This window comes from Cercospora kikuchii (assembly GCF_019650295.1).
Source record: "Cercospora kikuchii DNA, contig_00006, whole genome shotgun sequence".
NCBI lineage: Eukaryota > Fungi > Ascomycota > Dothideomycetes > Mycosphaerellales > Mycosphaerellaceae > Cercospora > Cercospora kikuchii.
Window position 1 is genome coordinate 1,156,427 of NW_025408587.1, and position 27,997 is coordinate 1,184,423.

At 54.2% G+C, this 27,997-nt stretch overlaps 8 protein-coding genes across 8 annotated transcripts; 4 read left to right on the forward strand and 4 right to left on the reverse strand.

Moving 5' to 3' along the window:
- Positions 1-285: 285 nt before the first annotated feature.
- Positions 286-758, reverse strand: CKM354_000937200 (uncharacterized protein; the record flags this gene model as incomplete). Its single annotated transcript, XM_044804791.1, has 2 exons — positions 286-621; positions 672-758. The coding sequence occupies 2 exons, from the start codon at positions 756-758 to the stop codon at positions 286-288; spliced, it is 423 nt and encodes a 140-aa protein (XP_044660726.1).
- Positions 759-1,450: 692 nt separating this feature from the next.
- CKM354_000937300 (uncharacterized protein) lies at positions 1,451-3,970 on the forward strand (the record flags this gene model as incomplete). Its single annotated transcript, XM_044804792.1, has 2 exons — positions 1,451-2,802; positions 2,872-3,970. 2 exons carry the CDS (start codon positions 1,451-1,453, stop codon positions 3,968-3,970), a joined length of 2,451 nt encoding a protein of 816 aa, XP_044660727.1.
- A 417-nt stretch (positions 3,971-4,387) lies between these two features.
- Positions 4,388-5,797, reverse strand: CKM354_000937400 (uncharacterized protein; the record flags this gene model as incomplete). Its single annotated transcript, XM_044804793.1, has 5 exons — positions 4,388-4,587; positions 4,676-4,841; positions 4,899-5,200; positions 5,256-5,605; positions 5,652-5,797. 5 exons carry the CDS (start codon positions 5,795-5,797, stop codon positions 4,388-4,390), a joined length of 1,164 nt encoding a protein of 387 aa, XP_044660728.1.
- A 512-nt stretch (positions 5,798-6,309) lies between these two features.
- On the reverse strand, positions 6,310-6,790 carry CKM354_000937500 (uncharacterized protein; the record flags this gene model as incomplete). Its single annotated transcript, XM_044804794.1, has 4 exons — positions 6,310-6,521; positions 6,570-6,653; positions 6,695-6,734; positions 6,788-6,790. The coding sequence occupies 4 exons, from the start codon at positions 6,788-6,790 to the stop codon at positions 6,310-6,312; spliced, it is 339 nt and encodes a 112-aa protein (XP_044660729.1).
- Positions 6,791-7,090: 300 nt separating this feature from the next.
- CKM354_000937600 (uncharacterized protein) lies at positions 7,091-8,314 on the forward strand (the record flags this gene model as incomplete). Its single annotated transcript, XM_044804795.1, has 3 exons — positions 7,091-7,444; positions 7,505-8,164; positions 8,216-8,314. 3 exons carry the CDS (start codon positions 7,091-7,093, stop codon positions 8,312-8,314), a joined length of 1,113 nt encoding a protein of 370 aa, XP_044660730.1.
- A 501-nt stretch (positions 8,315-8,815) lies between these two features.
- Positions 8,816-10,288, forward strand: CKM354_000937700 (uncharacterized protein; the record flags this gene model as incomplete). The annotated part of the gene is made up of 1 exon (XM_044804796.1): positions 8,816-10,288. One exon carries the CDS (start codon positions 8,816-8,818, stop codon positions 10,286-10,288), a length of 1,473 nt encoding a protein of 490 aa, XP_044660731.1.
- Positions 10,289-10,668: 380 nt separating this feature from the next.
- On the forward strand, positions 10,669-11,223 carry CKM354_000937800 (uncharacterized protein; the record flags this gene model as incomplete). The annotated part of the gene is made up of 1 exon (XM_044804797.1): positions 10,669-11,223. One exon carries the CDS (start codon positions 10,669-10,671, stop codon positions 11,221-11,223), a length of 555 nt encoding a protein of 184 aa, XP_044660732.1.
- Positions 11,224-27,243: 16,020 nt separating this feature from the next.
- CKM354_000937900 (uncharacterized protein) lies at positions 27,244-27,465 on the reverse strand (the record flags this gene model as incomplete). The annotated part of the gene is made up of 1 exon (XM_044804798.1): positions 27,244-27,465. One exon carries the CDS (start codon positions 27,463-27,465, stop codon positions 27,244-27,246), a length of 222 nt encoding a protein of 73 aa, XP_044660733.1.
- Between the last annotated feature and the right edge of the window lie 532 nt (positions 27,466-27,997).

A 27,997-nucleotide genomic window follows, 5' to 3' on the forward strand; every position in this document is an offset into this window, starting at 1 on the left:
CACGGGAAAGTTCCAGCGTGGCCGACGAGGGGCAGTTGGATATGTTCAATATGTATGTCTTCCACCACATACTGGACCTCACGCCTCGTGTTCATGTCGAGAAGCAGATCTCAGCTAGTCAATTTGGGAGGCACCGATTGTGGAGCGGGGGCGAGCAGGAATTAGGATCACTTGAATGTGAGAGTGTATAGAATTTTACTCCATCGCGTAGCTCATTCTAGGGTATCAGATCACCTTCTTCCACTTCGTGCTCGTCGTAACTGTTCGTCTTTCTATTTGCCCCACCTACTTGCTGACAACAGGCTGGCCAGTAGCATGGCTGTCAGGAGTCGAACCACTCACGACAGGAGCAGCAGCAGGTGCTGGCGGACGGCCCGCAGTCGTCGAATCGCTCACACCATGTGCACCCGTGGCGTTCGTCGCAGGCACCGGTGCAGCGGCATCAGTCGTTGCCGTGGGATGCGTGGTGGTAGTGGTCGAATTGCCGCTAATCGTGTTCTCGACCTCTTTGCCGGCCAACTTGGCATCATTGGAGAACCCTGTGGACTCGTGGGTCTTCTTGTTGCCAATAAGGTCGTCGGCAAAAGTGTTGATGTTCTTGCGGATGCCTTCGGCCAAGCTCTACATGGTTACGTGAATATATGCTCTTGCAGAATAAGGCAACCACGTACGTTGAGTCCTCTCAAGCCGCCTTTGACCTCCTCGGCAGCTTTCTCGCCTTGAGCTCCGTTCTTGTTGTTGGGAGTGGTGGTAGACATGATTGATTGGTGCAGGCTGAGTGATGAAAAGGGCGCTAGTTGGAGAGGTGGGAAATGTGGGAAGGAGTTGGAAGTGGCTTTTGACTTGATTCTGAAGCAAGCAGGAGAGAGTGCAGGAGGTGCAGAAGAGCTTGTTTGGAACAGTAAAATGGATCTCGCTGCGCTGCAACTACTCACGCGGATGCGCCGGATGATATGCAGAAGAGCAGGAGTGAAGTGGAGCGGAACATGGCAAGCGTGTTCGTCGTCATCGCAATTGCAATGGCTTTGTTTGTCGAAAGTGATGATGATGAAGAAGGGGAAAATTAAAGCCTCGCTCCATGACGTCGGCGTCAACAGACAGGAAATGTGATGTTTGCGTGACGGGATTTGAAGCTCTCCAGCCACACGACCAGGCGCCGACGATTGCAATGCGATAGCGACACGGCCGAATTCCCAGAATCAGCCTGCATTTCGCACCATCATCGCCCTCACCACCCTCCACTTCTCTTCTTCCCACCCCATCCTGTCCTTGCCGCACCATGCGATAGCAGTTTGATCGCCCACCGCACGCCGCGCCGCCCGAAACACAGCACCAGGCGCACACAGCTGGGATCGCGTCGTTCCCCACGCGTCGAGCTGTCTCGCTGTTGAAACGCACCGATATCCGCACCACCACCCACCGAGACACGCGACACTCCACCGCCGCCGCCATGTCGGGCCCGCAAGTCTACTTGCGATGGCCCTCCTTCACTCTCTCCGCCTTGCGCCCCGAACCGCTGCCTCATACGCTGCTGCCGCCCGTACGAGAACGCTCATTTCGCGCGCCGTTCGGCATTGACAAGGACCTCTTCAATTACGCCCTCAAGCCGCAGGTTCCCATTGCCTTTGCCTCCGCCTACATCGTCACTGTCTTCCTCCTGAACGCCTACAACCGGAAGCGCAAACACAAGCCCTGGGCCGTCGCGCGACAATGGTGGTTCCGCTACTTCGTCGTCCTGCACAATGCCATCCTGACCGTCTACTCGGTTGCGACCTTCTTGGCCATGTGCAGAGCATTTGCGCACACTTGGCCCGGCTTCAACAATGAGCACGGCATGGCAGGCATGGCGGATGCGCTGTGCAAGATCCACGGGCCTCGAGGACTGGGAGATGCGACGTCCTTCAACACAACACTGAACATCTGGGAGGCCAAGAACACTGTCATTCGTCTGGGCTACGATGGCAATCCAGACCCGACCGACTTTGGTCGTTTGTGGAACGAGGGCCTGGCATTCTGGGGCTGGTTCTTCTACATTAGCAAATTCTACGAGGTTGTCGACACTTTGATCATCCTGGCCAAGGGAAAGCGCAGCGCTACTTTACAGACATACCACCACGCAGGTGCCATGCTCTGCATGTGGGCTGGAATTCGCTACATGAGCCCGCCAATCTGGATGTTCGTCTTCGTCAACTCCTTCATCCACGGGTTGATGTACACCTACTTCACTCTCAGCGCTCTCGGATACCGAGTGCCACAGGCGATCAAGCGATCTCTGACATCCTTGCAAATTGCTCAGTTCCTTTGGGGCGCCTCATATGCCGCGGCGCATTTGTTCGTGCAGTATGATATCCCAATCGCAACTCCATACCAGGTCGTACACACCATTTCCTCTGTGGTATCGAGCGCTACATCGAAAGCCCAATCCGCAACTTCCGTCATCTCCGAGGCCGTGGCCACTCCTTCTGCCATTGCTTGGGCTGCACTGGGCAAGAAGATGCTCCTCCGAGCGCTCGGCGAGGAAGGGCTGGCAGAAAATGTCCACGATAAGCGCAACCAGCCACTAAATCCAATCATGGAGCAAAAGATTGAGGAGTTCAAGGAACACATCCCAGGCGTGCCAAAGTACGAGACGCGCTGGAGAACTGACTGGACTCGCGTCAACTGCATCGATACGTCTGGAGAGGCTTTCGCGATCATTCTGAACTTGTTCTACTTGGCTCCTCTGACTTTCCTCTTCGCACGTTTCTTCTACAAGGCCTACTTAAGGAGAGGCAAGCCACGAACTGCTTCTCAAGGCGCGAAGTAAGTATCAGACTTGACGATTGCTGACCTCGGGTTTCGTGATGTGTGAGTTGCTAACATCTCTCCCAGGCAAGTAGTCGAATCTGCCAAGGAAGGCGAGAAGAAGACCGAAGAGAAGGTCGAGGAGGCAGGCAAGAGACTCGAGGCCAAAATTGCCAAGCTGGATCGTAAAGATGTCCAAGAACAGCTGCGCCGAGACGTTCAGGCCTTCAGATCAGGTTCTTACAAGGCTGGCCGCAAACTCAGCAGTCAGATCCAGGACTTGGAAGAGCAGATCGATAACGCGGCGTCCAAAGCCAACCAATCCGGCAAGAAGGTGGCTGGCAACACACAGCAAGCCGGCAAGGATCTTGCTGAGGAGGCCAAGCAGACTGGTAAGAAGGCAGCAGGTAACGCTCAGCAAGCCGGCAAGAATATCGTGGAGGAGGCAAAGCAGCAAGGCAAGAAGCTACAGCCTGCCACTACGAACGGCACATCCTCACCAAGCAAAAAGAGCGGTGCCTCGACCCCTCGCGACGACAAATGGTTCAAGAGCGAGAACGATCTCGAGAATGAATCAGTGGACCAGGAGGATACCGCTGCCAACTCTCCACGCGTGAGCGAGAAGCAGGATGACTTTAGTCCCGAGAAAGTCCACGAGGAAGGTATCGACTACATCAAGCAGCGTGTACAAGACGGTACATCGCAAGCACCGGCTGACGGCGGTGTCAAGCAGGATCTCCTTCCCGCTGACGGCACTTCTAACGCAGAAAGTGAGAGCAAGCAGGATGCTGTACTCGAGGCTTCTCAGGACTCACGTCCGGGAGTCAAGGATGGTATGCCGGTCGATTGGGAGAGCGATCGCGAGCAAAAGTCGAACAAAGAAAATGAGGCACCAAAGACTGGTGATCAGTCTTACGCGTCTGTGGCAAGTCTGAACGACGAGGACACCGATGCTATGGGCAGAAGTGGCGCCATTATCGACATGGCTGCCAGCAAGGCCGAAGAAGCTGCGGACAAGGTCGACGACGCACTTCAAGCCCGACCGACTTCTTCGTCGTCCTCTTCTCGGAGCGACCGTTCAGGATCTCCAACAAAACTGCCCCAAAAGTCCGGTTCGAGAGCACAGTCGCGTTCGCAATCTCCTTCGAAGAAGCCATTTGCTCCTCCGGGAGGCAAGGGAAAGTGACTCCACAAACGCAACAGCAGTAGTGGAGATTATTTTGCTCTTGTTCGCACCCCGTCGAGGAACCGAGGATCGGCAGCGAGAGTAGCAAGTTTTGGTGGTGGCTGTGAGCTGGAGAGTCCGAGTGGCTCGCCCCTTGTTGCTCCACCTTCACCGATCAGAGCGTTTTACATGCAGAGGAGCGCGAGTAGTAGTACGAGTAGCTTGGGTCTGAGGACCAGTTCGTCGGAGATGTTGTGGTGATGACTGCAGCTCGAAATGTAGCAGACTAGATGCATAGAAAGGAGGGTGAGAGGGCAAAGTGTGTAGATGCCCGAATCGAATGTTTAATGTCGCTTACAGACAGAGTTCTTCATTCGACTACTTTCAAGCTACCCATTCCCATTGACACGCCTTTTTGCCAGATTGATGGGCCTTCAGTCATTCGTCAAATATAGAGAGCAACCATTCATCGTCGACTAACTGCTCCGCCGTCGCTCTCTTGGAAGGGTCCCGAAGGAAGATCTTGCGATGGAAACAGAGGAAAAGTTCTTTTTCTTTCTCCGAAGGGAAGTCCGTTGGAAGAAGGTATTTGAGAGGGATTGGTGAGGTCGGGAGAGTGGAAGCGAGAAGGAAGTTGCCTTGAGAAACTGTATTAGCGTTTTTCGAATATTGTCTATATGATAGCTGGATGAGATAGGTCTTGATCACAGCCAGTGAGGCGCGTACCTTTATCGTCAAAGTACTCTGCTGCTCGTCCACCACGTTGTATGAGGTCTAGAGGTGGAGGACCGAGGATGCGGATGTATTGTGAGAGTGCAAGGGGCAGGACGTATGTGTTGTCTTTGCGGTCGATGGGGTCGAAAAGGGGTTCGCCAGTAATGAAGTCGAGGGCCTGGGTGTTTGGAAAGGTCAGTGGGATGTACTAGTGCGCATGTGGAATGGTTATTACCATCATTCCGAGAGACCAGATGTCTATGCTCTGATCCCAAGGGATGCCGAGCAGGATTTCTGGTGCGCGGTAAAGGTCTGGCATGCACCACTCGGTGCTTCCGTTGGGGGCACAGAATCTGGCTTTGCCGAAGTCGGTGATTATCGGGTAGGAGGTCATGCCTCGAATGGTGCGAAGCGAAGGGTAGATTGTGGTGCCGTTGCTTGATGCTGGTGTAATGGGGTTCGCTGCAAGTTCGGATTCGATCTGTTGAAACAGGCTTTGGTCTTGAGCTTCGGTCAGGATGTTTGTAGGGGAGAGATCTTTGTCGATGCCGTGTCAGTGAACAGTCCTATGCACAGAGATGTCCGAGCTTACCGGCGTGTACCACGCCACAGCTATGGTGCAGCCGACTGAGAGGGAAAAGTAGTCTGTGTAGAAGAGGTTTGATCAAGGGCAAGAGAACTGGGCCCGATGCTGCGGCTTCCTGCAGCGCATGAAGACTAGCGCTTTCGGCTTTCGAGACGATGCATTGATGCTGACCGAGTCTGCCGGGGATACTGAAGATCTCAGATGCGCGACGGGTTAGTAGCATGCCTGGAGACCCTTGATCCTTTTCAGCTTGAGCGCATTTGTCGACGTGTTGCAAGATGCGAATTTCATTAGCCACTGGAGACTCAGATTCTGTCTCAAGTACGCAGACTTTCATCGAGATGTAGTTGTTGGACCTAGGCGCGGTCAGTCAGGTCTTTGAGGGCAGACAAAATCACATACTTTTTATCTTTGGCCAGCCAGACGGTCGAGTGGGCACCGTACCCAAGCTTTGCGATGATGTGATACTTGTCTCTGTAAACATCTCCGATGTTGACTTCGTGGTATTTCCGTTGCTCGTATTCAGGTAGAGTCTGTTCTTCCAGCATATTTGGGCTATGGGCCGGAGGTTTTGTTTTGGAAAAAGTTCGAAAGGAAGTATCGATAGTGACTCGAGGTAGGGACGTGCTCTTTCGCGCGTTGAGTGCCCTCGCATTGAGTGCCCTCGCACAGGCGCGTGCGGCCTCGCATGTTAGGCCACTCGCGTGCGGGGCCACTATCATGGTGGGAAAAGGCGTCGAGCACAGAGCACCGCCAATCAATAGCGTGATCAAATTGGCAGTGGCGGCTTCTCGATGTTTGCCGTTGTGCGTTGAAAATTTTGAGGTGATGGAAGGGGTCAAAAGGAAAAATGAAAGCGAATGTCGAAGCAAAACTTACGGCTGGTGACCCGTGTGTAGACGCTGACTTACCTGGACGCCGTATGCAGCGCTCTTCCAGTAAAGCGACTTCCCCTCGTGCTACCTTCTGGTCACGAAGCATGCGCTCGTACTCCTCTTCAGCTCGGCACTAATGACTTACTTGAAGGTAGCTAGACGAGATTTTATACCCAAGAATCGATCTACGGCACAAGGCTTCCCATGCCTGAGGCAAACTCTTCCATTAGCCATGGGTCCGTGAAAATCTCGTTCGTGGTCGCACGATCATCCGGATCCCAGGTCAAGACTCTTCGTACAAAGCGGAGGAACAGGTTTTTTCCCTCGCCAAGGGGAATGGTTGTGACGAATTCTTCAAGCGAAGTAGTAGGGATAGGTGGCTCAGACTTCCAGTTGCCTACAAAATATCAGTGATTTGCTAACCACGACGATAGCCCGTGAGTACCTTGGCTGTTGAAGTAGTCTGCCGTGACCGGGCTATCTCTCAGTATTCTGAGAGGCGGGAGACCAAGGTAGCCAATGTATTGGGCTAGTGCCAATGGGAGACATATTGGCAATGCACATGGTCACTCGGGTTGAACAAGTTCTTGCCTTCGAGAAGTTCTAGGGTCTGCAGCATCGAATCAGTCGAAAAAACCTTTTGGATGGCGTCGGCTGCCATACCATGACTGCGAGAGACCAAAGATGGATGGGGAAGTGAAAGGACATGTCGTTGGAAGGGCGAGAAAGCTACGGTGCACCATAGCCGCAAGTGGCACGAAACATGAGGTCAGCGCGCGGAGGATGCTCGGGGAATCTGGCGAGTTTTTGACGGATAGCTTCAAGGGCCACGCGCCTCGCATTCATTGCAGCACACGACTCCCATTCCACCCTCACGTCTCTTCCCATCCTCCATCTCATCTGCGCCATTGTCGTCGCCGGTGAGAGTCCATCGCCGCAGAAGATACATCCCACGATACAGCGACCATGGCGGCACCTCCTTTGGAAAAGCCTGCGCTGCCCGCAGAGGTCGAGGTCACACCCATAACCCATCTCGAGCCCATGCGCACCAATTCCTTCCTCGACAGCATCCTCGACACATACCGATCCTTCCAAGATCGAAGGGCGGCGCTGGGACTGAGCAATCCGGGCACTGTTGATGGCATTGCGCGAGAAGTGCAACGGGACGTCTTCCTCACCAACCAGACCTTTTCCGGCCTGCGCGCCGAATTGAACAAGAGCTTTTCCATCTACCCTCTGTTTCAAATAAGCCATGCCTTCTCAAGCGGCTCTCAGATGCTGTCTCCTTACACCTTTTTGGCTCTCTACGGCACAAACAACGTAGGTCGAGCACAGCATGTGGACTAGTCCCTCATCCATCAGCTAACACGAATGCTGCAGACACTCTGCCAAGCGCAGCTCGACTCGGACGCCTCATTCTCCGCGCGATTGAACCAACGCCTGACGAACCGCCTCATCTTCAAATCCTCCGTTCAGATTCAGCCCGCATCGGGGATGAGCCCAGGTGGTGCGCAAGTGTCACTAGAGCAGGATTACACTGGCAACGATTTCACTGCATCATTGAAGAGCATCAATCCCAGCATTCTTGAGGGCGAGCTGACCGGCATGTTCATTGGTTCATATTTGCAGAGCGTCACTCCACGATTGTCCCTGGGAATGGAGACAGTATGGTCAAAACCAGGAGGTGGAATGGGACCAGATGCAGCAGTCAGCTATGCGGGACGATACAAGGCAGATGACTGGATTGCGAGCGCGCAGCTTTTGACGCAAGGCGGAGTGCAATTGAGCTACTGGAAGAAGCTCATGGATAAAGTCGAGACCGGTGTCGATGTCAACTTGCAATTTGCAGGTCTCTCTGGTGGTGGTATGATGGGTGGAGCACGAAAAGAGGGCGTTGCGACTTTTGGAACCAAGTACGAATTCTCGCGATCCATTTTCCGCGCACAGATCGACAGCCAGGGCAAGCTGGGATGTCTGCTGGAGAAGGTTGTGGCACCACCCGTTAGGATCACGTTCGCTGGCGAGCTGGACCACGTTAAGGTATGACATCTCTCCACTGACAACACACTCAATTGCTAATATCTCTACCAGAACTCTGCAAAGCTCGGCCTCGCAGTTTCGATCGAAGCATCAGGCGAAGAACTCATGGAGCAACAGGACTCGGTTTCTCCCGCATCCCCACCATTCTAAGCGCATAGGCAAGCTCGACACTTGACGTTGGCTGGTCACTCTTCTCCTTGTACAATACTCGACACAAAAGAAATCTGTTGTTAGGATGTCCCGAACTGCATGTGGATGGCATGAACGACAAGAGCAGCCACGTGCGGCGAAAGCTACATATCGATCTAGAGGGATATGGGAGTCCGGATCATGATGCATAGCGGAGCGTGTCACGGGCGCAGGAACGACAGCAGAGGCGAGGCGGGACTCGGCTGTTGTTTTGTAGTAATTCGCGGGCTGCTCAGATAGCATTAGTAGCCCTTCTGTGTACATTTACTACCATCACATTGCTGTTTCTCCTTATCGTCCATGTGCAACCCAGCCATGACAGCTTCCTTGGCCGGCGTCATGCGTCGATCTCACATGCCCTCGACCTGACTTTCCACATTTCCACCCAGTCCAGTTTCTCAACTCATCATGTAACACCACCACCAAAAGCGCGCTCACTGCGCACTTTCAACATTATTCGTAATGCCTCCAAAGAATACGCTCCTTCTGATATTCGTCCACGGCTTCAAGGGCACCGACCACACCTTCCACCGCTTCCCGCAAGACCTCCGCGCTCTCCTCTCACACTCGTTGCCTGACATCAATGTTGTTGCGACTCAGTATCCGCAATACGAGACTCGAGGCGACCTGAAGGAATGCGTCGCAAAATTCAAAGAGTGGATGCAGAACAAGGTCATTGATTTGGAAGTCGCAAACCAGACTCCGAGTCCGACTGTCGACCCCAGCGTACATGTCATACTATGCGGGCACTCAATGGGCGGGATCGTGGCCGCCGAGGCAGCTTTGAGTGTTGCAAGAGAAGAGGTCGTTCCGCACTTTGCGGAGACTGGAAATGGCAATGCGACTGCCAATGCGACCACAAGTGTTCCAGGAGATGAGAGTGCGAGATCAACGCCTCCACGCACGTCGGCACTGATGTTCCCGCGCATCAGAGCTGTGTTGGCCTTCGACACCCCATACTTGGGCATCAGTCCTGGAGTTCTAGCCCATGGCGCGGAAGAGCAGATCGGACACGCAAGCAAGGCATATCAGGCGTACGATCAGGCCGCGAACTTTTTCGGCTGGGGCAACAAAGGCAGCGCAGCAGCGGCTCAACAACCCATTGCCAATGCGAGCAGTAGAGGCTTACCACCTGCGACAGGCAATGCCACAGCCGGAAACGGTGGAGGCTTCAAGTGGGGCAAGTTGGCCATGTATGCTGGTGCTGCGGCGGGCATTGCAGGCGTCGCTGGAGCGGCATACTTGAGCTGGAATCAGATCAATCAAGGATTGGCGTGGGCTGGTAGCCACTTGGAGTTCGTGGGCTGCCTCGCACGAGGTGCAGAGTTACAGAAGAGAGTGGAAAAACTTGTCACTTTGACCAGTACGCATGAAGTGGGATTTGCGAACTTCTATGGCGCATTGGGCGAAGAGGCCGCAAGGAAGACCAAGTACGCGGGACAGCTTGGTTTGGGCGAGGACAGAACATTTTGCGTCGTGCCGAAGATGAAAAGTCGCAACGCGAATAGTCCGGTAGGGTCGAAGAGAGCCGTTCCGGACGATGATGATGCTGCACAACAGCAGCCGGAAGCCAAAAGGAGAAAGCAACCCTCGACAGAGCCTGCCTCGGAGTCGGAGAGGCTGGAGGCGGAAAGCGAGCAAGTGCGACAATTTGCTGACGATCGGAGCAAGTCGAAAGGCTTGTGGGTCAAATGCGTGAATCCTATTGCCAGTGATGAGATCTCCTCGCATCAAAGTATGTTCGCGCCGGACAAGAACCCGGATTATCATAACATGTTGCCGAGGGCGCGAGACCAAATCTCCGAGTGGATTGATGAAGAATGGTATCAGCGGTCGGGAAAGGAGAGCAAGGGCAATGACCAAGGCGATGAGCATGCGGACGAGGAGAAAGATGCCGAAGAGGGTGCGACGGAGGGGACTGAAGCTGCTGGATGAGAGGTCCTGATGCCGGTTGTGAATAACAACCAGATGCGGCCGACTTTGGATCAAGGTCGATTATATTTACACTGGTCTATACACGCACCAACCGAGCGAGAGAAACAGATTCCTACGATAACATCGACAAGCCTACAACAACCCGCGGTGTTTTTCGGCATGTACCAGTCGAAGCTCGATCACCGTCCGCACGCTTCCGTGCCGCCTACCCTGTTCTGCTCCATGTCTTGTGCCGTCCCCAGCTCATCGAAGTATGAGGCATGCTATAAGTGGTCGCTGGAATGAGGGTCAATACTTGTTTGTCGATGGTCATCGTGATAGGAACCGGCGGTTTGGTGGTCGTTGTCTCCTCTTTGAGATACGTGTAGAGGGTTCCGTCGATGGTCGTGGACATTATTGGGCGCCGGGTCGTGGAGGATGGAAAGGTTGGTGGCGTTGTTGAAGGGGTAAAGGCCGGAGTCTGGCCAGAGGTCATTGTGATGAATATGACCGTCTCGGTAGGCACGGAGGATGATGATGAGGAGGTGGTGAAATTGGGGGTGGCGGATGGTGGGCTTGGAGGAGTCGGTGGGGGCGACGCCGAACTCAAAGGAGGCGATGGCTTGGCACCTATCGAAGGAGAGGGAGAGGAGGGCTGTGGTGGGGTTGTCGGTTTCGATGTCGAAGTCGTGGGTGGCCCTGGTCCGACCACAACCGGCAGCGAAATTACTGACGTGAACGACTCCGCCTGCGTTGTAGTGGTGCTGACGGCCGGTGCGTCTGGTTTCCCACAGCAATCGCCGCTGGTTGAAGGCAATGGTTTCGGCTCTGCGGCCCCGCTGGCAGAATTTCCAGTCGGACTTGGCTTGTCGCCATTACCCCCTGGAACCGTCACCGTCTTCTCGACCGTCTGCGTACTCACACTCGCCTCTTTGGGAGCTTCAGGACCACCGTAACAGTACCCTTCCGCCCGACACGCTGCTCCGCCATCAGCTCTCAGCAAGACGCCATCGTCCAGCTGACACGGCGCTCCTCCTGCATTATCGCACATCTTAAACCCTTTCGGCGACCAGCCCAACCACGCCTGAGCCAGCGTCCTCGTGACTTTACATTTGACCCACGCTTCGCCTCGCTCGGCCGGCTTCATCAGTTCATCAGTGCATTTTGCGATGACTGCCGTGGGTCTCATACGACCACGTGTGAATTTTTGGCTGAATTGCCAGGTTGCACCGCCGCATTCTGTTGATACTGCTTATGAGTGTGAACTCTGTTGCTTGATTCTGAGCCTATCTACTTCAGAGTGGTAATATACCCTCTGTTAGTGTTTGCTACATCAAACCTCTGTCTTTCATGCATGTGTGAGAAGAGTCTCGACAATACTCCCCCTAGCTCGAGCACTACATGCATAATCTCTCCCCCTTGCTCGTAGCAGAGTGCCAATGTCCTCCGTGCTTATATGTTTCGAACAGCTTCCTCTGTACCTATAGCACCTCCTTCTGATCGTAGTTGTGAGTCTGTTAGTCCTAGACTTTTCAACCGTCTAATGAAGGATCCTTAACCATACCTAGGCTGTCGAAATGTTTCTGGAACGCTATCCTATATAGTAGCTTCGTAAGCAGATCTGCCGGATTGTCCTTGCCTAATATCTATTCTGGCCTAATCTCTCCTCGAAGAACCGTTTCTCGGATAAAGTAATGGCGAATATTAATATATTTCGTTCGACTATAGAACTCAGGGTTCTTCGTAAGCTTTACTGCGGACGCGTTGTCGATATATAGTGGAATCGCGTTCTGTTAAATGTTAAAGTTCTGCATCGCAGTCGCAATTTCGTTTATAAATCCCCGCAACTATAGTCCTTTGTTACGGTCTGGTTCCGCAGGAACACCACGGACCAATCACACCCGGGATGACCCTGGTGGAGACAGCGCCTGGGACCAAGACACCCACCCACGTGACCTACTCTGTTTGGTGAGAACCACCAGAAACAGAGGAGGATGCCTCTGCAGAGGGTCTCTCTCTTGAGACAGAGGCAGGACAGAGCGATGCTCTGTCCTAAGGGAACATCTCCTTTGTATTTAGCAGCGATGAGTATCGCCTCTCTAGATAGTCATCGCGTACAACTCACTGTTCTATCTCACTGATTGGAATCAAGTGAACCTTCCTACTTCGTTGCCTCCCTCTAGACTACCCGACAAGCTCAAATCCCGATCGAGCTTAAGCTTCTGCTTAGTGAGATCTTAGGTCATCAGCTCCCGTTGATTAAAACCTAACATCCTTCTCGTGCTGCGTCTAATGCAGCTACGTACTCGTGTCACGGGCGGAGGCTAGCAGGAAGGTAGGTATGGTTGACACAGGTACAGTTGCTACGGACAGGGCTCAGGTGCTCTGCGCTACCATATAGGTAGCCCGAATTGACAGGACGTAGCTCGAAGAGCGGAAGGGAGAGCTTTCTCTCTTCGAGCGTACAAGTGTGCAGGCGCTCCCGTGCTTCCCGCGCACGTGAGCCGGGGCCGGCGTTACTAACTTCCGCCGACTTCCAGGCAGTCTTATGTCTACGGGCCCAGCCCGTGACATTACTCCCTTCCTAGCAGTGACGCTCCGGGTCACGTTCTTTCAAATAGGGCGAGTGCAGCGCACTCCCTTCCTAGGCAGCGCGCGGCTCCTCTTCCTCGGGTCCTACCCGAGGGCAAAACAAAACAGGACAGATACTCTGCAACAGCGGAGCAAACAGGTTAGCTCCTGCAAGCAGGAGCCTTCCACGGTATCGCCTTTGGTATGTACAGCCCGCTCGAGGAACCCAATCCACCATCGTTGCTGCGACTAGTACATAGAATCCAAAGACAATACCGGAGCTTTACTGTACACAGTTCTTCGTGGTCAGGACGGCCCTCTTACTGCACTAGAGTCACTGGGTGGTCAGGCCAGTCTCATATGCAGCCCCTCAATTCATAGGAACCCCCCGGAGGAGACCCCCGTGGTCAGTTTGTCTGATTGGTTGCAGGCAGAGGATTCTGGATCCAACATAACTCTTCAGAATTTGGGTTGCTTCCGTAGTGCAGTGGTTATGATTGTCCAGCAGGAATCTGGGGTCTCGGGTTCAATCCTCGGTGGGGGCAGGGGCCGAGTATCGGATTTCGAGCGGTTCAAGGTGTAGGCGCGTAGCAGGGGTCATGTGCAGGTGGGCGATAAAGTCGGGACATTTTTTCCGGCGACGACGGGCGAGATATGGCCATTCTCGGCGGGGAGGTCAATCTCCTCGGGGTTACGCGTTCGAGTCGGTTCGGGGCAGCGGCGTTGGGTGTACATTCGGGTCGCGACCGGTCGGAGGGGGTAGTTGGCGGAGCAGGCGGGCGTGCCAAGAAGTCATGTGACTTTTTCCGGGGTCTGGATGCGCGGAAGATCTTCGACTCCAGTGGGCTCGTGTAACCTCTGGCGGTTATCGCTGCAGCCGTATGCTAGCGCAAGTCTGTAACGTCCAACGGATTTCAGGCATTATACTGCGGCAGGAATCGTGCTTAGTCAGCTCGTCCAGTTGGTCTGGGGCACAGGTGTAGGCCGAGAGACACAACGTCTGTCTCTTCGGTTGCCATGCTTGACGCTCGAGGTTCGAACCCTCGACGGGCTATGCATAACGTTGATAGCACCTGCGGTGTCTCAACGTCGTGCCGACTTTTGCTCTTTACACTGGCATTTGGCGGGGCGCTGGTTTGAGCGGGTACCGGCGGTGGAAGTTCCGGACGAGGTGTGGCACATCCTCGATAATCGTATCGGCAGGTTCTGTAGTCGGTACGTCGTAGCCTTTCCATTTTACTACGTAACGCAGTCGTTCTTTGCCACCGCGGCCGCGGCGGTCGACCTTCGAGTCGACGATCTCTTCGATTTCCCATTCCTCGACCCCGTCGACGATAACGGGCGGCGGCGGGGGCGTACGCTGATAGCCGTGCGGGTTGTTCGCGGCAGGAGTAAGCAGATCGTTGTTAAACACCGGGTGCAGCTTCATCGTCGCTGGCAGGTCTAGTCGGCAGGTATACGGTTTGACCTCAAGAATGCGGAACGGGCCTAGGTTCTTCCAGTCAAGTTTCTTCGTAGGGCGGAGGGTCTTGATATTCCTAGCGTCGAGCCAGACTTCTTCTCCAACAGAGAACTTGCGTGAGGCGCTACGGTGCCGATTTGCAGCCTCTTCATATCGGGACTGTGCGAGGCTGGTCTCGGCCTTTAGGAAGTCGGTAATCGCCTTCATATCTGCGACGAAAGATTCTGCTTCTCGACTCGCAGGGGCGTCGGTCGTATGCTGTAGGACTTCGGTTCCTAGGAGGGGTTGGAAACCGTAGGTAGCTAGGAACGGAGACAAGCCGGTAGTTTCGGAGAATACTGAGTTCGCTGAGAATTCCGCTAGCGGTAGCCATTCTACCCAGTCGTCTTGTAGGTACGAAACGTACGCACGCAGGTGTTGTTCGAGGACTGCATTTAGCCTCTCGGTCTGGCCATCTGTCTGCGGGTGGTAGGCGGTCGATGGGGAGCAGGTAATCCTTAGTTTCCGCGTAAGGTGTTTCCAAAAGTCAGACATAAACTTGGCGTCCCGATCAGAGACAATGTTAATCGGTTTCCCGTGGAGTCGGAAGATATTCTTAACAAACAGGCGAGCAATCTCTTCGGCGCCGTCGGTCGTAAGGCATGGGACATAGTGGCGTAGCTTCGTAAGGCGATCGACGACTACGAAGATAGCGTCGAACCCTTCGGACTTAGGCAGGTGTGTAATAAAGTCCATCGAGATCGAATCCCAGGCACGGTCGGGTGTCGGTAACGGTTGTAGGAGTCCTCGATTACGTTGTCGGCTAGGCTTAATCCTACTACAGACATGGCAGTTCTGGACCCAGCGGCGGATATACGCGCTCATACCTGGCCAGTAGTAATCCCTCGATACGATCTGGTACGTGCGGGCTCTTCCAGGGTGTCCGGCAGCTGGGGTTTCGTGGCAGAGGCGGAGAACTTGGTCGTAAAGCTCTTCGTCGTTCGGTACGTAGAGTCGGCTTCGGTAGAAGAGCAGGTCCTCTCGTAGCTCGCACTGCGCGAGCTGGATCGTCGGGTAACGGCTTTTCCCTTCTCGTATTGCGTCTATTATCTCGCAGAGGGTCTCGTCGGTTCGATATCCTTGCCTTATCGTTTCCTGGAGCTCTTCGGGGATCTGTACTGCGCTAACAGCGTCCCTCGGCGGGGACTGTTCCCTTGTTCGGATTGGGAAGGCGTATAGCTGCGGTTCCGGCGTAGGTAGCGTATAGATCGTAACCTGGTCGGAGAACGATACTCGTTTTTGTTTCCTAGGGGCAGGGAGGTTTTCTCGTTTTAGGATCGTTTGGCTCTGGTGCTGTAGGCGTTCATCCCCCTCTTTAGGCAGATCACCTGACCTCCTGGTCAGAGAGTCGGGTTTTTGGCCTTGTTTCCCTGGTCGGTAGGTAATCTGGAAGCGGAAACGGGACAGGAATTCGGACCAGCGCGCTTGACGGCGGTTAAGTTGCTTTGTCGTCGTAAAGTATTCCAGATTCTTGTGGTCGGACAAGACTTTAATCGGGTGTTCGGCTCCCTCGAGCTCAGGGCGCCACTCTTCGAAACAGCGGATAATAGCAAGCAGCTCTTTATCGTAGATCTCGTAGTTACATTCGGCAGGGCTATGCTTCTTTGAGAAAAAGGCGATAGGTCGTAGTATTCCTTCGTTATCGTATTGGGAGAGGATCCCGGCGGACACGTAGTCGGAGGCGTCGGTTTCGACGATAACTTCCTTAGTCCAATCGAACGGGGCGAGTATCGGGCCTTCTACGAAGGCTTGCTTTAGGTCGTCGAAGGCTTTCTGGCAAGCGGGAGTCCAGGCGAACGGAGTGTCTTTACGCGTAAGAGCTGTGAGCGGCTGGCAGATTTTCGAGAAGTTCCGTATAAAGCGGCGGTAGAAATTCGCAAACCCTAGGTAGGACTGGACGTCGGTAACATTCTTCGGTTCGGGCCAGTTCTGGATTGTCTGGATCTTTTCGGGGTCCATCCGGATGCCGTTTTGGCCAACGATCATCCCTAGGAACTTAGTCTCGTGTTGGAAAAACTCGCACTTCGATAGCTTTGCGTAAAGACCCGCATCGTGCAGCTTTTGCAGGACAGCCCGGACGTGTTTTTCGTGTTCTTCTCGGGTCCGGCTGTAAATCAGGATATCGTCAAGGTAAGCAGAGCAGAACTGGTCGAGGAATTCGCGCAGAGTGTCGTTAATAAACCGCTGAAAGGTTCCCGGCGCGCCGGTGAGTCCGAAAGGCATAACGAGGCTTTCAAATAGTCCGAAACGGGTCCGGAAGGCAGTAAGATATTCTTGCCCTTCTTTCATACGGACATTATTAAACGCAGAGATAATGTCGATCTTTGTGAAGTACTTCATGCCGCTAAGATTATTTAGAGTCTCGGTCGTTAGCGGGAGCGGGTATCGGTCCTTAACCGTAAGCTCATTTATCGCGCGGTAGTCTACACAGAGTCGTAGGCCACCCCCGGGCTTTTTAACGAACAGGACAGGTGAGGCGACTGGGGAGGAGCTTGGTCGAATAAAGCCCTTTTTGAGGTTCTCGTCGAGCCACTCCTTTAAGGCTTGTAGTTCATCTCGAGACATCCCGTAGAGGGGGCCGAATGGCGGTTCAGCGCCCTCTTTTAGCCTAATATCGTGGTCGTACGGGCGGTGTGGAGGAAGCTGGTCGGCTAGCTTCGGAGAAAACACAGAGCTAAAGTCGCGGAGGCACTCGGGCAGCTGTCCTTCGATATCGGCTTTCTCTTCGGAGGTAAATATCGACTGCAGGTCCTCGATCGTCGTATAGCAGAGGCGGTAGCCTTTCCTCTGGTACTTCGGTGCAGCATAGAGGCTTGCGGTTCGAAAGGAGATATTACAGACGTCGACGAGTTTATTCTTCCTCCGGGTAGCTAAACGGGGGACCTTCCGGGTATAGACCTTAACCTTAGCGGGGACTAGTGAGACGTTACAGTGTGACTGGCAGTACGGGCTGTCAAATAATAGAGTAGCGTTAGCGGGGCTAAGATTCACGCTATGGCCTTCCATCCAAGGATAGCCAAGAATCATCGGGCAGCCGCCTAGCTTCGTAAGGCGAAAGACAACATTTTTTTCGGTATGTTCGCCGATTCGCAGGGCGCAGACTGTGCCGTACTTAAGAGCGAACTCGCGTTCTCCCTCCTGGTCGTCGACAGGCAACATATAGACCTCTTTCTCGAGAGTCTGGATAGGTAGGCCTACCTCAGTAGCCCACTGCAGGTCGATAAGGCCATAAGCCTCGCAGCCGGTATCTAGTAGGGCGTAGTCGGAGATTTCGGAGCCGTTAACGGTGGTAGTAAACTGAACCTTTGGGGAAACGGAGCGGTCAAACTTATGTGGCACCCTAAGCGCTGTAGCAGAAATACGGAAAACCTCTCTCTTTAGAGGGTTAGGAGCAGTAGGCGGGGATCCAGAAGACAATTCAGAGGGTAAACAATGCTTCTTACTCCGAACAACGTCGGGTAGAACGCAGGGTCGGTAGCTAGTTGCGGGGGCAGGTAAGGCCTCGCGCACACTTAACGCCGGGTAGCGACTGTTACCAAGCGTACGCCTTTTTCCGACGTGTTCGGAGACGGACTACGGGCAAGAGGTAACTGCGGGGGAGATCGTCCTCGAGAGGAGAGGGGTGAAGCGGTGCGGGTGGTCTCGTTAGCCCGCCGCTTCTCTGCGCGTCGTTGCTCGTCGCTAAACCGTTTCCAGGAAGGGCGGGTGTCCGGTTCGGTGCAGTGTTTCACCTGGTGGCCTGGCTTGTGGCAGCGGAAGCAGTTTCCGGTTTCTTTGTCTGTCCTCTGGTTCCTCTTAAACCGGTCGAGGTCCATAGGATCGGGCGACCTCTCTTTAATAGCAGCGGCGTAGGTTTTCTCGTTACGGGCAGCAGGCGGAGTAGTCGGTCGTAAGGTGCGGGGGTTCGGGATAGCAGGGGTTTGGTTGTAGTACCGGCGACGGTTCTCGAGGCCTTGCAAGTGTGCGGCGAGCTTGAGGTACTCTCGCGTCGGTGGAGGACTATGGACGAGCATCTGTTTAATCTCGTTCGAAACGGCTTGTTCGAGGAGCGTCGAGAGAGATTCCTCGGTCATCTCAGCCTCTAGTCCTAGGCGTTGAAACTCGGCGAAGAAGGCAGCAAAGTCCTTATTAGTTTGGCGGAAGCGGAACAGGTCGGCGCGGGCATTATTAACACGGTTCGGGTCTCCATAGGCGTTGTCGAGAATCTGAAGAACGTTCTGGTAGTCTGGAAGTTGACAGATCCCGTCCTTAATATACGGTAGGATCTGAGAGTAAGGAATCCCAGAGAGGCGGCTTGTTACGTAGGATATACGAGACTGGGGCGTTGCGAAGCGGTCGCAGTTTACGAACATCTTTTCGTGTATCTGAGAGACAAAGCGGCGGAGGTCCTTGCGGTCGCCGGTAAACTTCTCTGGGTCGGGTAGCTTCTCAGATCGTTGGCTAGACTCGGTAGGTGCGGCAGGAGTAGGCGGAGTCGTTCGCGGAGTAGGATCTGCGCTCTTCTTAGCGCGCGTGTCGGCAGGTAGGGACGGCGGGGTTTGTACGATAGGTTGGGCGAGGTGGAGGGCTCTCTCGACCTCTATCTTTGCTAAGAGCAGTTCCTCGCGGAATTTCGTTTCCTTCTCTTCATACGAGCTCTTCTGGAAGTCGATAACGGCACGTAGTTGAGAGATTTCAGTACGGGCGGACTGGAGGGCTTCTTGGGTCTCGGAAGCGCGGATTTGTTCGCGGACAAGCTCGTTCGCGAGCTTATCCTGGCCGTTATCGTGTTCGTCGATATAGCGGTAGGCGGACTGGAAATAGGCGTACCAGAGGGACGGGTGGGTAGCGGCATGCTCAGAGAACTGAGACTCGGTTTCCGGGAGGAACGGAGGTAGAGGGCGGTCGACAGCCATACCTAAAGGTAGGAGCTACGTAGTGTCACGGGCGGAGGCTAGCAGGAAGGTAGGTATGGTTGACACAGGTACAGTTGCTACGGACAGGGCTCAGGTGCTCTGCGCTACCATATAGGTAGCCCGAATTGACAGGACGTAGCTCGAAGAGCGGAAGGGAGAGCTTTCTCTCTTCGAGCGTACAAGTGTGCAGGCGCTCCCGTGCTTCCCGCGCACGTGAGCCGGGGCCGGCGTTACTAACTTCCGCCGACTTCCAGGCAGTCTTATGTCTACGGGCCCAGCCCGTGACAACTCGGCCTCGGTAGATAATGTCGCAACGACCTTCTATCGCTAGGACGCGAAAGATACCGGTCCTCCGGCCAACTAATATATAAAGCTAGTTCTTAATCGTCTTATGTCCTTATCCGCAGCCTAGTCGCTATTAATAAACGCTTTGAGTTGCGGCTTCTGCCTACGTCGAAAAAATAGCCCTATATTGTCACGGGCGGAGACAGGCAGGAAAGGTAGGTGATGTCACAACAGGTACGGAGTGCTACGGACAGGCTTTATAGACACTGCGCTACCCTATAGGTAGCCCTCTTTGACAGGACGTAGCTCGAAGAGAGGAAGGGAGAGCTTTCTCTCTTCGAGCGTACAAGTGTGCAGGCGCTCCCGTGCTTTCCGCGCACGTGAGCCGGGGCCGGCGTTACTAACTTCCGCCGACTTCCAGGCAGTCTTATGTCTACGGGCCCAGCCCGTGACATTACTCCCTTCCTAGCAGTGACGCTCCGAGTCACGTTCTTTCAAAATAGGGCGAGTGCAGCGCACTCCCTTCCTAGGCAGCGTGCAGCTCCTCTTCCTCGGGTCTTACCCGAGGGCAGAACAAAACAGGACAGATACTCTGCAACAGCGGAGCAAACAGGTTAGCTCCTGCAAGCAGGAGCCTTCCACGGTATCGCCTTTGGTATGTACAGCCCGCTCGAGGAACCCAATCCACCATCGTTGCTGCGACTAGTACATAGAATCCAAAGACAATACCGGAGCTTTACTGTACACAGTTCTTCGTGGTCAGGACGGCCCTCTTACTGCACTAGAGTCACTGGGTGGTCAGGCCAGTCTCATATGCAGCCCCTCAATTTACAGGAACCCCCCGGAGGGGACCCCCATAGTCAGTTTTGTCTGATTGGTCGCGAGCAGAAGATTCCAGATCCAACATAACTCTTCAGAATTCGGGTTGCTTCCGTGGTGCAGCGGTTATGATTGTCCAGCAGGAATCTGGGGCCTCGGGTTCAATCCTCGTTGGGGGCAGGAACCAAGTATCGGATTTCGAGCGGTTCAAGGTGTAGGCGCGTAGCAGGGGTCATGTGCAGGTGGGCGATGAAGTCGGGACATTTTTCCCGGCGACGACGGGTGAGATATGGCCATTCTCGGCGGGGAGGTCAATCTCCTCGGGGTCACGCGTTCGAGTCGGTTCGGGGCAGCGGCGTTGGGTGTACATTCGGGTCGCGACCGGTCGGAGGGGGTAGTTGGCGGAGCAGGCGGGCGTGCCAAGAAGTCATGTGACTTTTTCCGGGGTCTGGATGCGCGGAAGATCTTCGACTCCAGTGGGCTCGTGTAACCTCTGGCGGTTATCGCTGCAGCCGTATGCTAGCGCAAGTCTGTAACGTCCAACGGATTTCAGGCATTATACTGCGGCAGGAATCGTGCTTAGTCAGCTCGTCCAGTTGGTCTGGGGCACAGGTGTAGGCCGAGAGACACAACGTCTGTCTCTTCGGTTGCCATGCTTGACGCTCGAGGTTCGAACCCTCGACGGGCTATGCATAACGTTGATAGCACCTGCGGTGTCTCAACGTCGTGCCGACTTTTGCTCTTTACACTGGCATTTGGCGGGGCGCTGGTTTGAGCGGGTACCGGCGGTGGAAGTTCCGGACGAGGTGTGGCACATCCTCGATAATCGTATCGGCAGGTTCTGTAGTCGGTACGTCGTAGCCTTTCCATTTTACTACGTAACGCAGTCGTTCTTTGCCACCGCGGCCGCGGCGGTCGACCTTCGAGTCGACGATCTCTTCGATTTCCCATTCCTCGACCCCGTCGACGATAACGGGCGGCGGCGGGGGCGTACGCTGATAGCCGTGCGGGTTGTTCGCGGCAGGAGTAAGCAGATCGTTGTTAAACACCGGGTGCAGCTTCATCGTCGCTGGCAGGTCTAGTCGGCAGGTATACGGTTTGACCTCAAGAATGCGGAACGGGCCTAGGTTCTTCCAGTCAAGTTTCTTCGTAGGGCGGAGGGTCTTGATATTCCTAGCGTCGAGCCAGACTTCTTCTCCAACAGAGAACTTGCGTGAGGCGCTACGGTGCCGATTTGCAGCCTCTTCATATCGGGACTGTGCGAGGCTGGTCTCGGCCTTTAGGAAGTCGGTAATCGCCTTCATATCTGCGACGAAAGATTCTGCTTCTCGACTCGCAGGGGCGTCGGTCGTATGCTGTAGGACTTCGGTTCCTAGGAGGGGTTGGAAACCGTAGGTAGCTAGGAACGGAGACAAGCCGGTAGTTTCGGAGAATACTGAGTTCGCTGAGAATTCCGCTAGCGGTAGCCATTCTACCCAGTCGTCTTGTAGGTACGAAACGTACGCACGCAGGTGTTGTTCGAGGACTGCATTTAGCCTCTCGGTCTGGCCATCTGTCTGCGGGTGGTAGGCAGTCGATGGGGAGCAGGTAATCCTTAGTTTCCGCGTAAGGTGTTTCCAAAAGTCAGACATAAACTTGGCGTCCCGATCAGAGACAATGTTAATCGGTTTCCCGTGGAGTCGGAAGATATTCTTAACAAACAGGCGAGCAATCTCTTCGGCGCCGTCGGTCGTGAGGCATGGGATATAGTGGCGTAGCTTCGTAAGGCGATCGACGACTACGAAGATAGCGTCGAACCCTTCGGACTTAGGTAGGTGTGTAATAAAGTCCATCGAGATCGAATCCCAGGCACGGTCGGGTGTCGGTAACGGTTGTAGGAGTCCTCGATTACGTTGTCGGCTAGGCTTAATCCTACTACAGACATGGCAGTTCTGGACCCAGCGGCGGATATACGCGCTCATACCTGGCCAGTAGTAGTCCCTCGATACGATCTGGTACGTACGGGCTCTTCCAGGGTGTCCGGCAGCTGGGGTTTCGTGGCAGAGGCGGAGAACTTGGTCGTAAAGCTCTTCGTCGTTCGGTACGTAGAGTCGGCTTCGGTAGAAGAGCAGGTCCTCTCGTAGCTCGCACTGCGCGAGCTGGATCGTCGGGTAACGGCTTTTCCCTTCTCGTATTGCGTCTATTATCTCGCAGAGGGTCTCGTCGGTTCGGTATCCTTGCCTTATCGTTTCCTGGAGCTCTTCGGGGATCTGTACTGCACTAATAGCGTCTCTCGGCGGGGACTGTTCCCTTGTTCGGATTGGGAAGGCGTATAGCTGCGGTTCCGGCGTAGGCAGCGTATAGATCGTAACCTGGTCGGAGAACGATACTCGTTTTTGTTTCCTAGGGGCAGGGAGGTTTTCTCGTTTCAGAATCGTTTGGCTCTGGTGCTGTAGGCGTTCATCCCCCTCTTTAGGCAGATCATCTGACCTCCTGGTTAGAGAGTCGGGTTTTTGCCCTTGTTTCCCTGGTCGGTAGGTAATCTGGAAGCGGAAACGGGACAGAAATTCGGACCAGCGCGCTTGCCGGCGGTTAAGTTGCTTTGTCGTCGTAAAGTATTCCAGATTCTTGTGGTCGGACAAGACTTTGATCGGGTGTTCGGCTCCCTCGAGTTCAGGGCGCCACTCTTCGAAACAGCGGATAATAGCAAGCAGCTCTTTATCGTAGATCTCGTAGTTACATTCGGCAGGGCTATGCTTCTTTGAGAAAAAGGCGATAGGTCGTAGTATTCCTTCGTTATCGTATTGGGAGAGGATCCCGGCGGATACGTAGTCGGAGGCGTCGGTCTCGACGATAACTTCCTTAGTCCAATCGAACGGGGCGAGTATCGGGCCTTCTACGAAGGCTTGCTTTAGGTCGTCGAAGGCTTTCTGGCAAGCGGGAGTCCAGGCGAACGGTGTGTCCTTGCGCGTAAGAGCTGTAAGCGGCTGGCAGATTTTCGAGAAGTTACGTATAAAGCGACGGTAGAAGTTCGCAAACCCTAGGTAGGACTGGACGTCGGTAACATTCTTCGGTTCGGGCCAGTTCTGGATTGTCTGAATCTTTTCGGGGTCCATCCGGATGCCGTTTTGGCCAACGATCATCCCTAGGAATTTAGTCTCGTGTTGGAAAAACTCGCACTTCGATAGCTTTGCGTAAAGTCCTGCATCTTGCAGCTTCTGTAGGACAGCTCGGACGTGTTTCTCGTGTTCTTCCCGGGTCCGGCTATAAATCAGGATATCGTCTAGGTAGGCTGAGCAGAATTGGTCGAGGAATTCGCGCAGAGTGTCGTTAATAAACCGCTGAAAGGTTCCCGGCGCGCCGGTGAGTCCGAAAGGCATAACGAGGCTTTCAAATAGTCCGAAACGGGTCCGGAATGCAGTAAGGTACTCTTGCCCTTCCTTCATACGCACATTGTTAAATGCAGAGATAATGTCGATCTTCGTAAAGTACTTCATTCCGCTTAGGTTGTTCAGAGTCTCGGTCGTTAGCGGGAGCGGGTATCGGTCCTTAACAGTAAGCTCGTTTATCGCGCGGTAGTCTACGCAGAGCCGTAGGCCACCTCCGGGCTTCTTAACGAATAGGACAGGGGAGGCGACTGGGGAAGAGCTTGGTCGGATAAAGCCCTTCTGGAGGTTCTCGTCTAGCCATTCCTTTAAAGCTTGCAGTTCGTCTCGAGACATTCCGTATAAAGGGCCAAATGGCAGTTCGGCGCCCTCTTTTAGCTTAATGTCGTGGTCGTACGGGCGGTGCGGGGGAAGCTGGTCGGCTAGCTTCGGAGAAAATATAGAGCTGAAGTCACGGAGGCACTCGGGCAGCTGTCCTTCGATATCGGCCTTTTCTTCGGAGGTGAATATCGACTGTAGGTCCTCGATCGTCGTATAGCAGAGGCGGTATCCTCTCTGTTGCATAGGCGGGGCGGCGTACTTCGTAGCAGCTTGGAACGATATCTTGAATACGTCGACAGTCTGGCGTTTCCCTTCCTGGATCCGGGGAAGACGTTTCGTATACATCTGGACAGGTCGGGACTCGGCTGGAACAGAACAGTGCTTCTTACAGTATTCGCTCCTAAACTGGAGGGTAGAGCGGCTCGGGCGAATATCGGGATCGTGGACCTCAAGCCACGGGTATCCTAAGATAATAGGACTACCTCCTATCTCGGTAAGGCGGAAAACGACCTCCTCTTCTAGGTGGTCGTTAATTCGGAGCATACAGCAGGTGCCATAGCGGATAGCTACCCCTTCGGCGTTGCTATCGGCGTCAAACGGAAGCATAATAACCTCTTTCTCTAGAGGTTGAATACTAAGGCCTTGGGCCTTAGCCCATTGCAGGTCCATCATTGCGTAGGCTTCGCTACCAGTATCGACTAAAGCATAGTCGGAGACAATCCTCCCTTGCAGGGAGATTGAGAACGGGATTTTCGGTGACGTAGATCGGTCGTGTTTATACGGAACAGCAAGTAGTGGTTCGATCGAGGAACGGGAGACACGGATAATTTCAGGCAGAACAGGGCTGCGCGGACCTAACGCCGGGCTGCGACTGAAGCCAGGCGTACTCCGTTTTCCGACGGCGGAGGGGAGGGGGGAGAATTGGTGCGTTGCGGGCTCGGCGGGGATCGGCCTCTCGAGGGAGATATAGCGGCAGCTGTGCGGCGGCGTTCAGCGTCGCGCCTCTGAATAGCTAGGGGGCGACGGTCGGGTTCAGGGCAGCCGGCGACTTGGTGTCCGGGTTTGTGGCAGCGGTAGCAGTTCCCAAGCTCTTTGTCGGTCTTGCGACCTACGTCTAGGTCCATAGGGTCGCCTATGTTCTTAGCTCTCGCAATAGGGCTCTTTTCTTGACGGGTAGGCTGGGGAGTGCGAGGGCGGTTATCGGGCACAGCGGTACGAGTATTCGAGTTCGTCGGTAGGCGGGGGCGTTCGGTCTGGCGTTGGTGTTGGCGGTACCGGTTATCGAGCTTCTGTAGGTGTCGGGTATAGGCGCGGTACTCCTGCGTAGGGGCTTCATTATGTAGGAGCATATCTTGGAGTTCACGGGAGATAGCCTGAGTAAGCAGCGGAGCTAGGGCTTCTTCGGCCATTTCTCCTTCCTGGGCAAGTCGATCGAATTCGGCGATAAAGGTACTGAACTCCTGGTTGCGTTGTTTAAGGCGGTATAAGGCGTTCTGGGCATTCTGGATGCGGTCGGGGTCGCCATAGGCAGACTCGAGGAACTCGAGGAGTTGCGGGTAGTCGACGAACTGAGGCACGCCATATTTCGTCTTCGGTAGCAGGAGGTTATACGCGTCGCCTTGAAGGCGGCCGGCAACGTACGTAAGGCGGGAGGCAGCGGAGGGGAAGCGGTCCAGGTTGGCAGTCATTTTAGCGTAAATCTGCTGGACGAAACGGCGGAGGTCCTTCCTTTCGCCGTTGAACTGGGCCGGGTCGGGGAGTCGTTCGGAAAGAGATAGCTTGGAAGGTGTGGCAAGAGCAGGCGTAGTCTCTCTTGCTGCAACATCTTGAACAGCCTTAGCGGTAGCGGAAGCAGGTGGAGAGTCGGGCGTAGGTACGGTAGGCGTAGGGTTCTCGCGCGCAGCAGCGAACACCCTATCTCTCTCGGCCTCAGCGGCGAAGGCCTGGCGCCGAGCGGCCTCAATCTCTTGTCCCTGATACTGGATAATAGCGTTCTTATCCTCCAGCTCTTTCTGGTATCGGGAGGCTAGCGATTGCGCTCCCTGGGCGCTCTCGCGTGCATTTTGCAATTCCTCCTCGAGGCCTGAAATATAGGCATCGAGGTTGCGGAGGTAGAAGAGCCACTCGGTAGGGCTCTCTTGTACATACTGGGTTAGGTCGGCAGGCTGGTCTACCGCCTGAGGAGGCGACGGTCGCTGGGACATCGGAAGTGCGACAGCACCTAAGGGTAGGAGCTACGTAGTGTCACGGGCGGAGACAGGCAGGAAAGGTAGGTGATGTCACAACAGGTACGGAGTGCTACGGACAGGCTTTATAGACACTGCGCTACCCTATAGGTAGCCCTCTTTGACAGGACGTAGCTCGAAGAGAGGAAGGGAGAGCTTTCTCTCTTCGAGCGTACAAGTGTGCAGGCGCTCCCGTGCTTTCCGCGCACGTGAGCCGGGGCCGGCGTTACTAACTTCCGCCGACTTCCAGGCAGTCTTATGTCTACGGGCCCAGCCCGTGACATATATCTAGGTATCTAGCTAGGTAGGCGAAGATATAATTAACGGTATCTATATATACCTAGTTCGGATTAATAGAGAATAACGCTACGATAGATACGTAATACGCAATATCGGCTCTCGTTTTATATACGAGGTAGTTTAATAATCTAACTTTAGATAGGTACTCGGCTTTAAATACCGGTACTACTGTCACGGGCGGAGGCGGGCAGGAAGGTAGGTATGGTTATTGCAGGTACAGTTGCTACGGACAGGGCTCAGATGCTCTGCGCTACCATATAGGTAGCCCGAATTGACAGGACGTAGCTCGAAGAGAGCACCGGAGAGCCTTCTCTCTTCGAGCGTACAAGTGTGCAGGCGCTCCCGTGCTTCCCGCGCACGTAAGCCGGGACCGGTGTTACTATCTTCCGCCGGCGTCCAGGCAGTCTTATGTCTACGGGCCCAGCCCGTGACAAATCTACGAGGATCTCATTACCGTCTTTGTCGGTAGCCTTAGTTATTATAACGACAGCTGCCACGTAACTAGATAGATTAGAGCAAAGAGAGTATAGGACTATACTAACAAGCGGGAGGACGATCAACGAATCGTGCGGAAACGGGCTCAACCTGTTGATACTGCTTATAAGTGTAAACTCTGTTGCTTGATTCTGAGCCTATCTACTTCAGAGTGGTAATATACCCTCTGTTAGTGTTTGCTACATCAAACCTCTGTCTTTCATGCATGTGTGAGAAGAGTCTCGACAACACATTCCCAGCCATCGCCGTTCCAGTGGTCGTCGTTGCCTTTGCCAGACCAGCTGGCGTGCATCTCGTCGATACATGCTAAGAGTGCTGTCCCATTTGTCTTTTTCGGTACGCCGTGCGAGAGCTTCATTTTCAAGCTGGTGGCGGGTGAGACCGCGGCGAGAAAGATGAGGAGGACGCGCTTGAGATTCATGATTGCGGCGCTTGCTTGTTGTGGCACAAGATTGGTCTTAAAGAAGGGTTTTGAGATAGAGAGGGAGGTCAGTGAGTTATAGAAGTATTTGTGGAGAGGTACCAGGTGGCATTTTTTGCGAGTCGAAAATGTTATTGGGTGGTGCTGGATTGGTCTTCAACTTTTGACTTTCGTGAGGCCTCAGACTCACATGTCACCTGTAATTCATCATGGAAAGCAACTCTTTCAATGTACTGTGGTGCACAACTGCAACAAATCTCGACGTGTGCGAGTTGTGAATCATTGCGAGTTGTACGATTCTCATGTAACAGCCAGTGAGTGATGAATCCTGGGCAGGAATTCGATCGTCCTACCACAGTGCTCAGTATTTAGCTTCCCAGGCTGATTTTGCAGGCGGATATTACAGTAACAAATAGCATGATCGAGGCAGCAACGGAGATGTCGTCTGGAGTGACAAGGATGGCTCGGTTGTGCTGTATCCGTGTCTTGGCGGTTGTTCGACCTTCGATATGGAATGCACTTTCCTTCTACT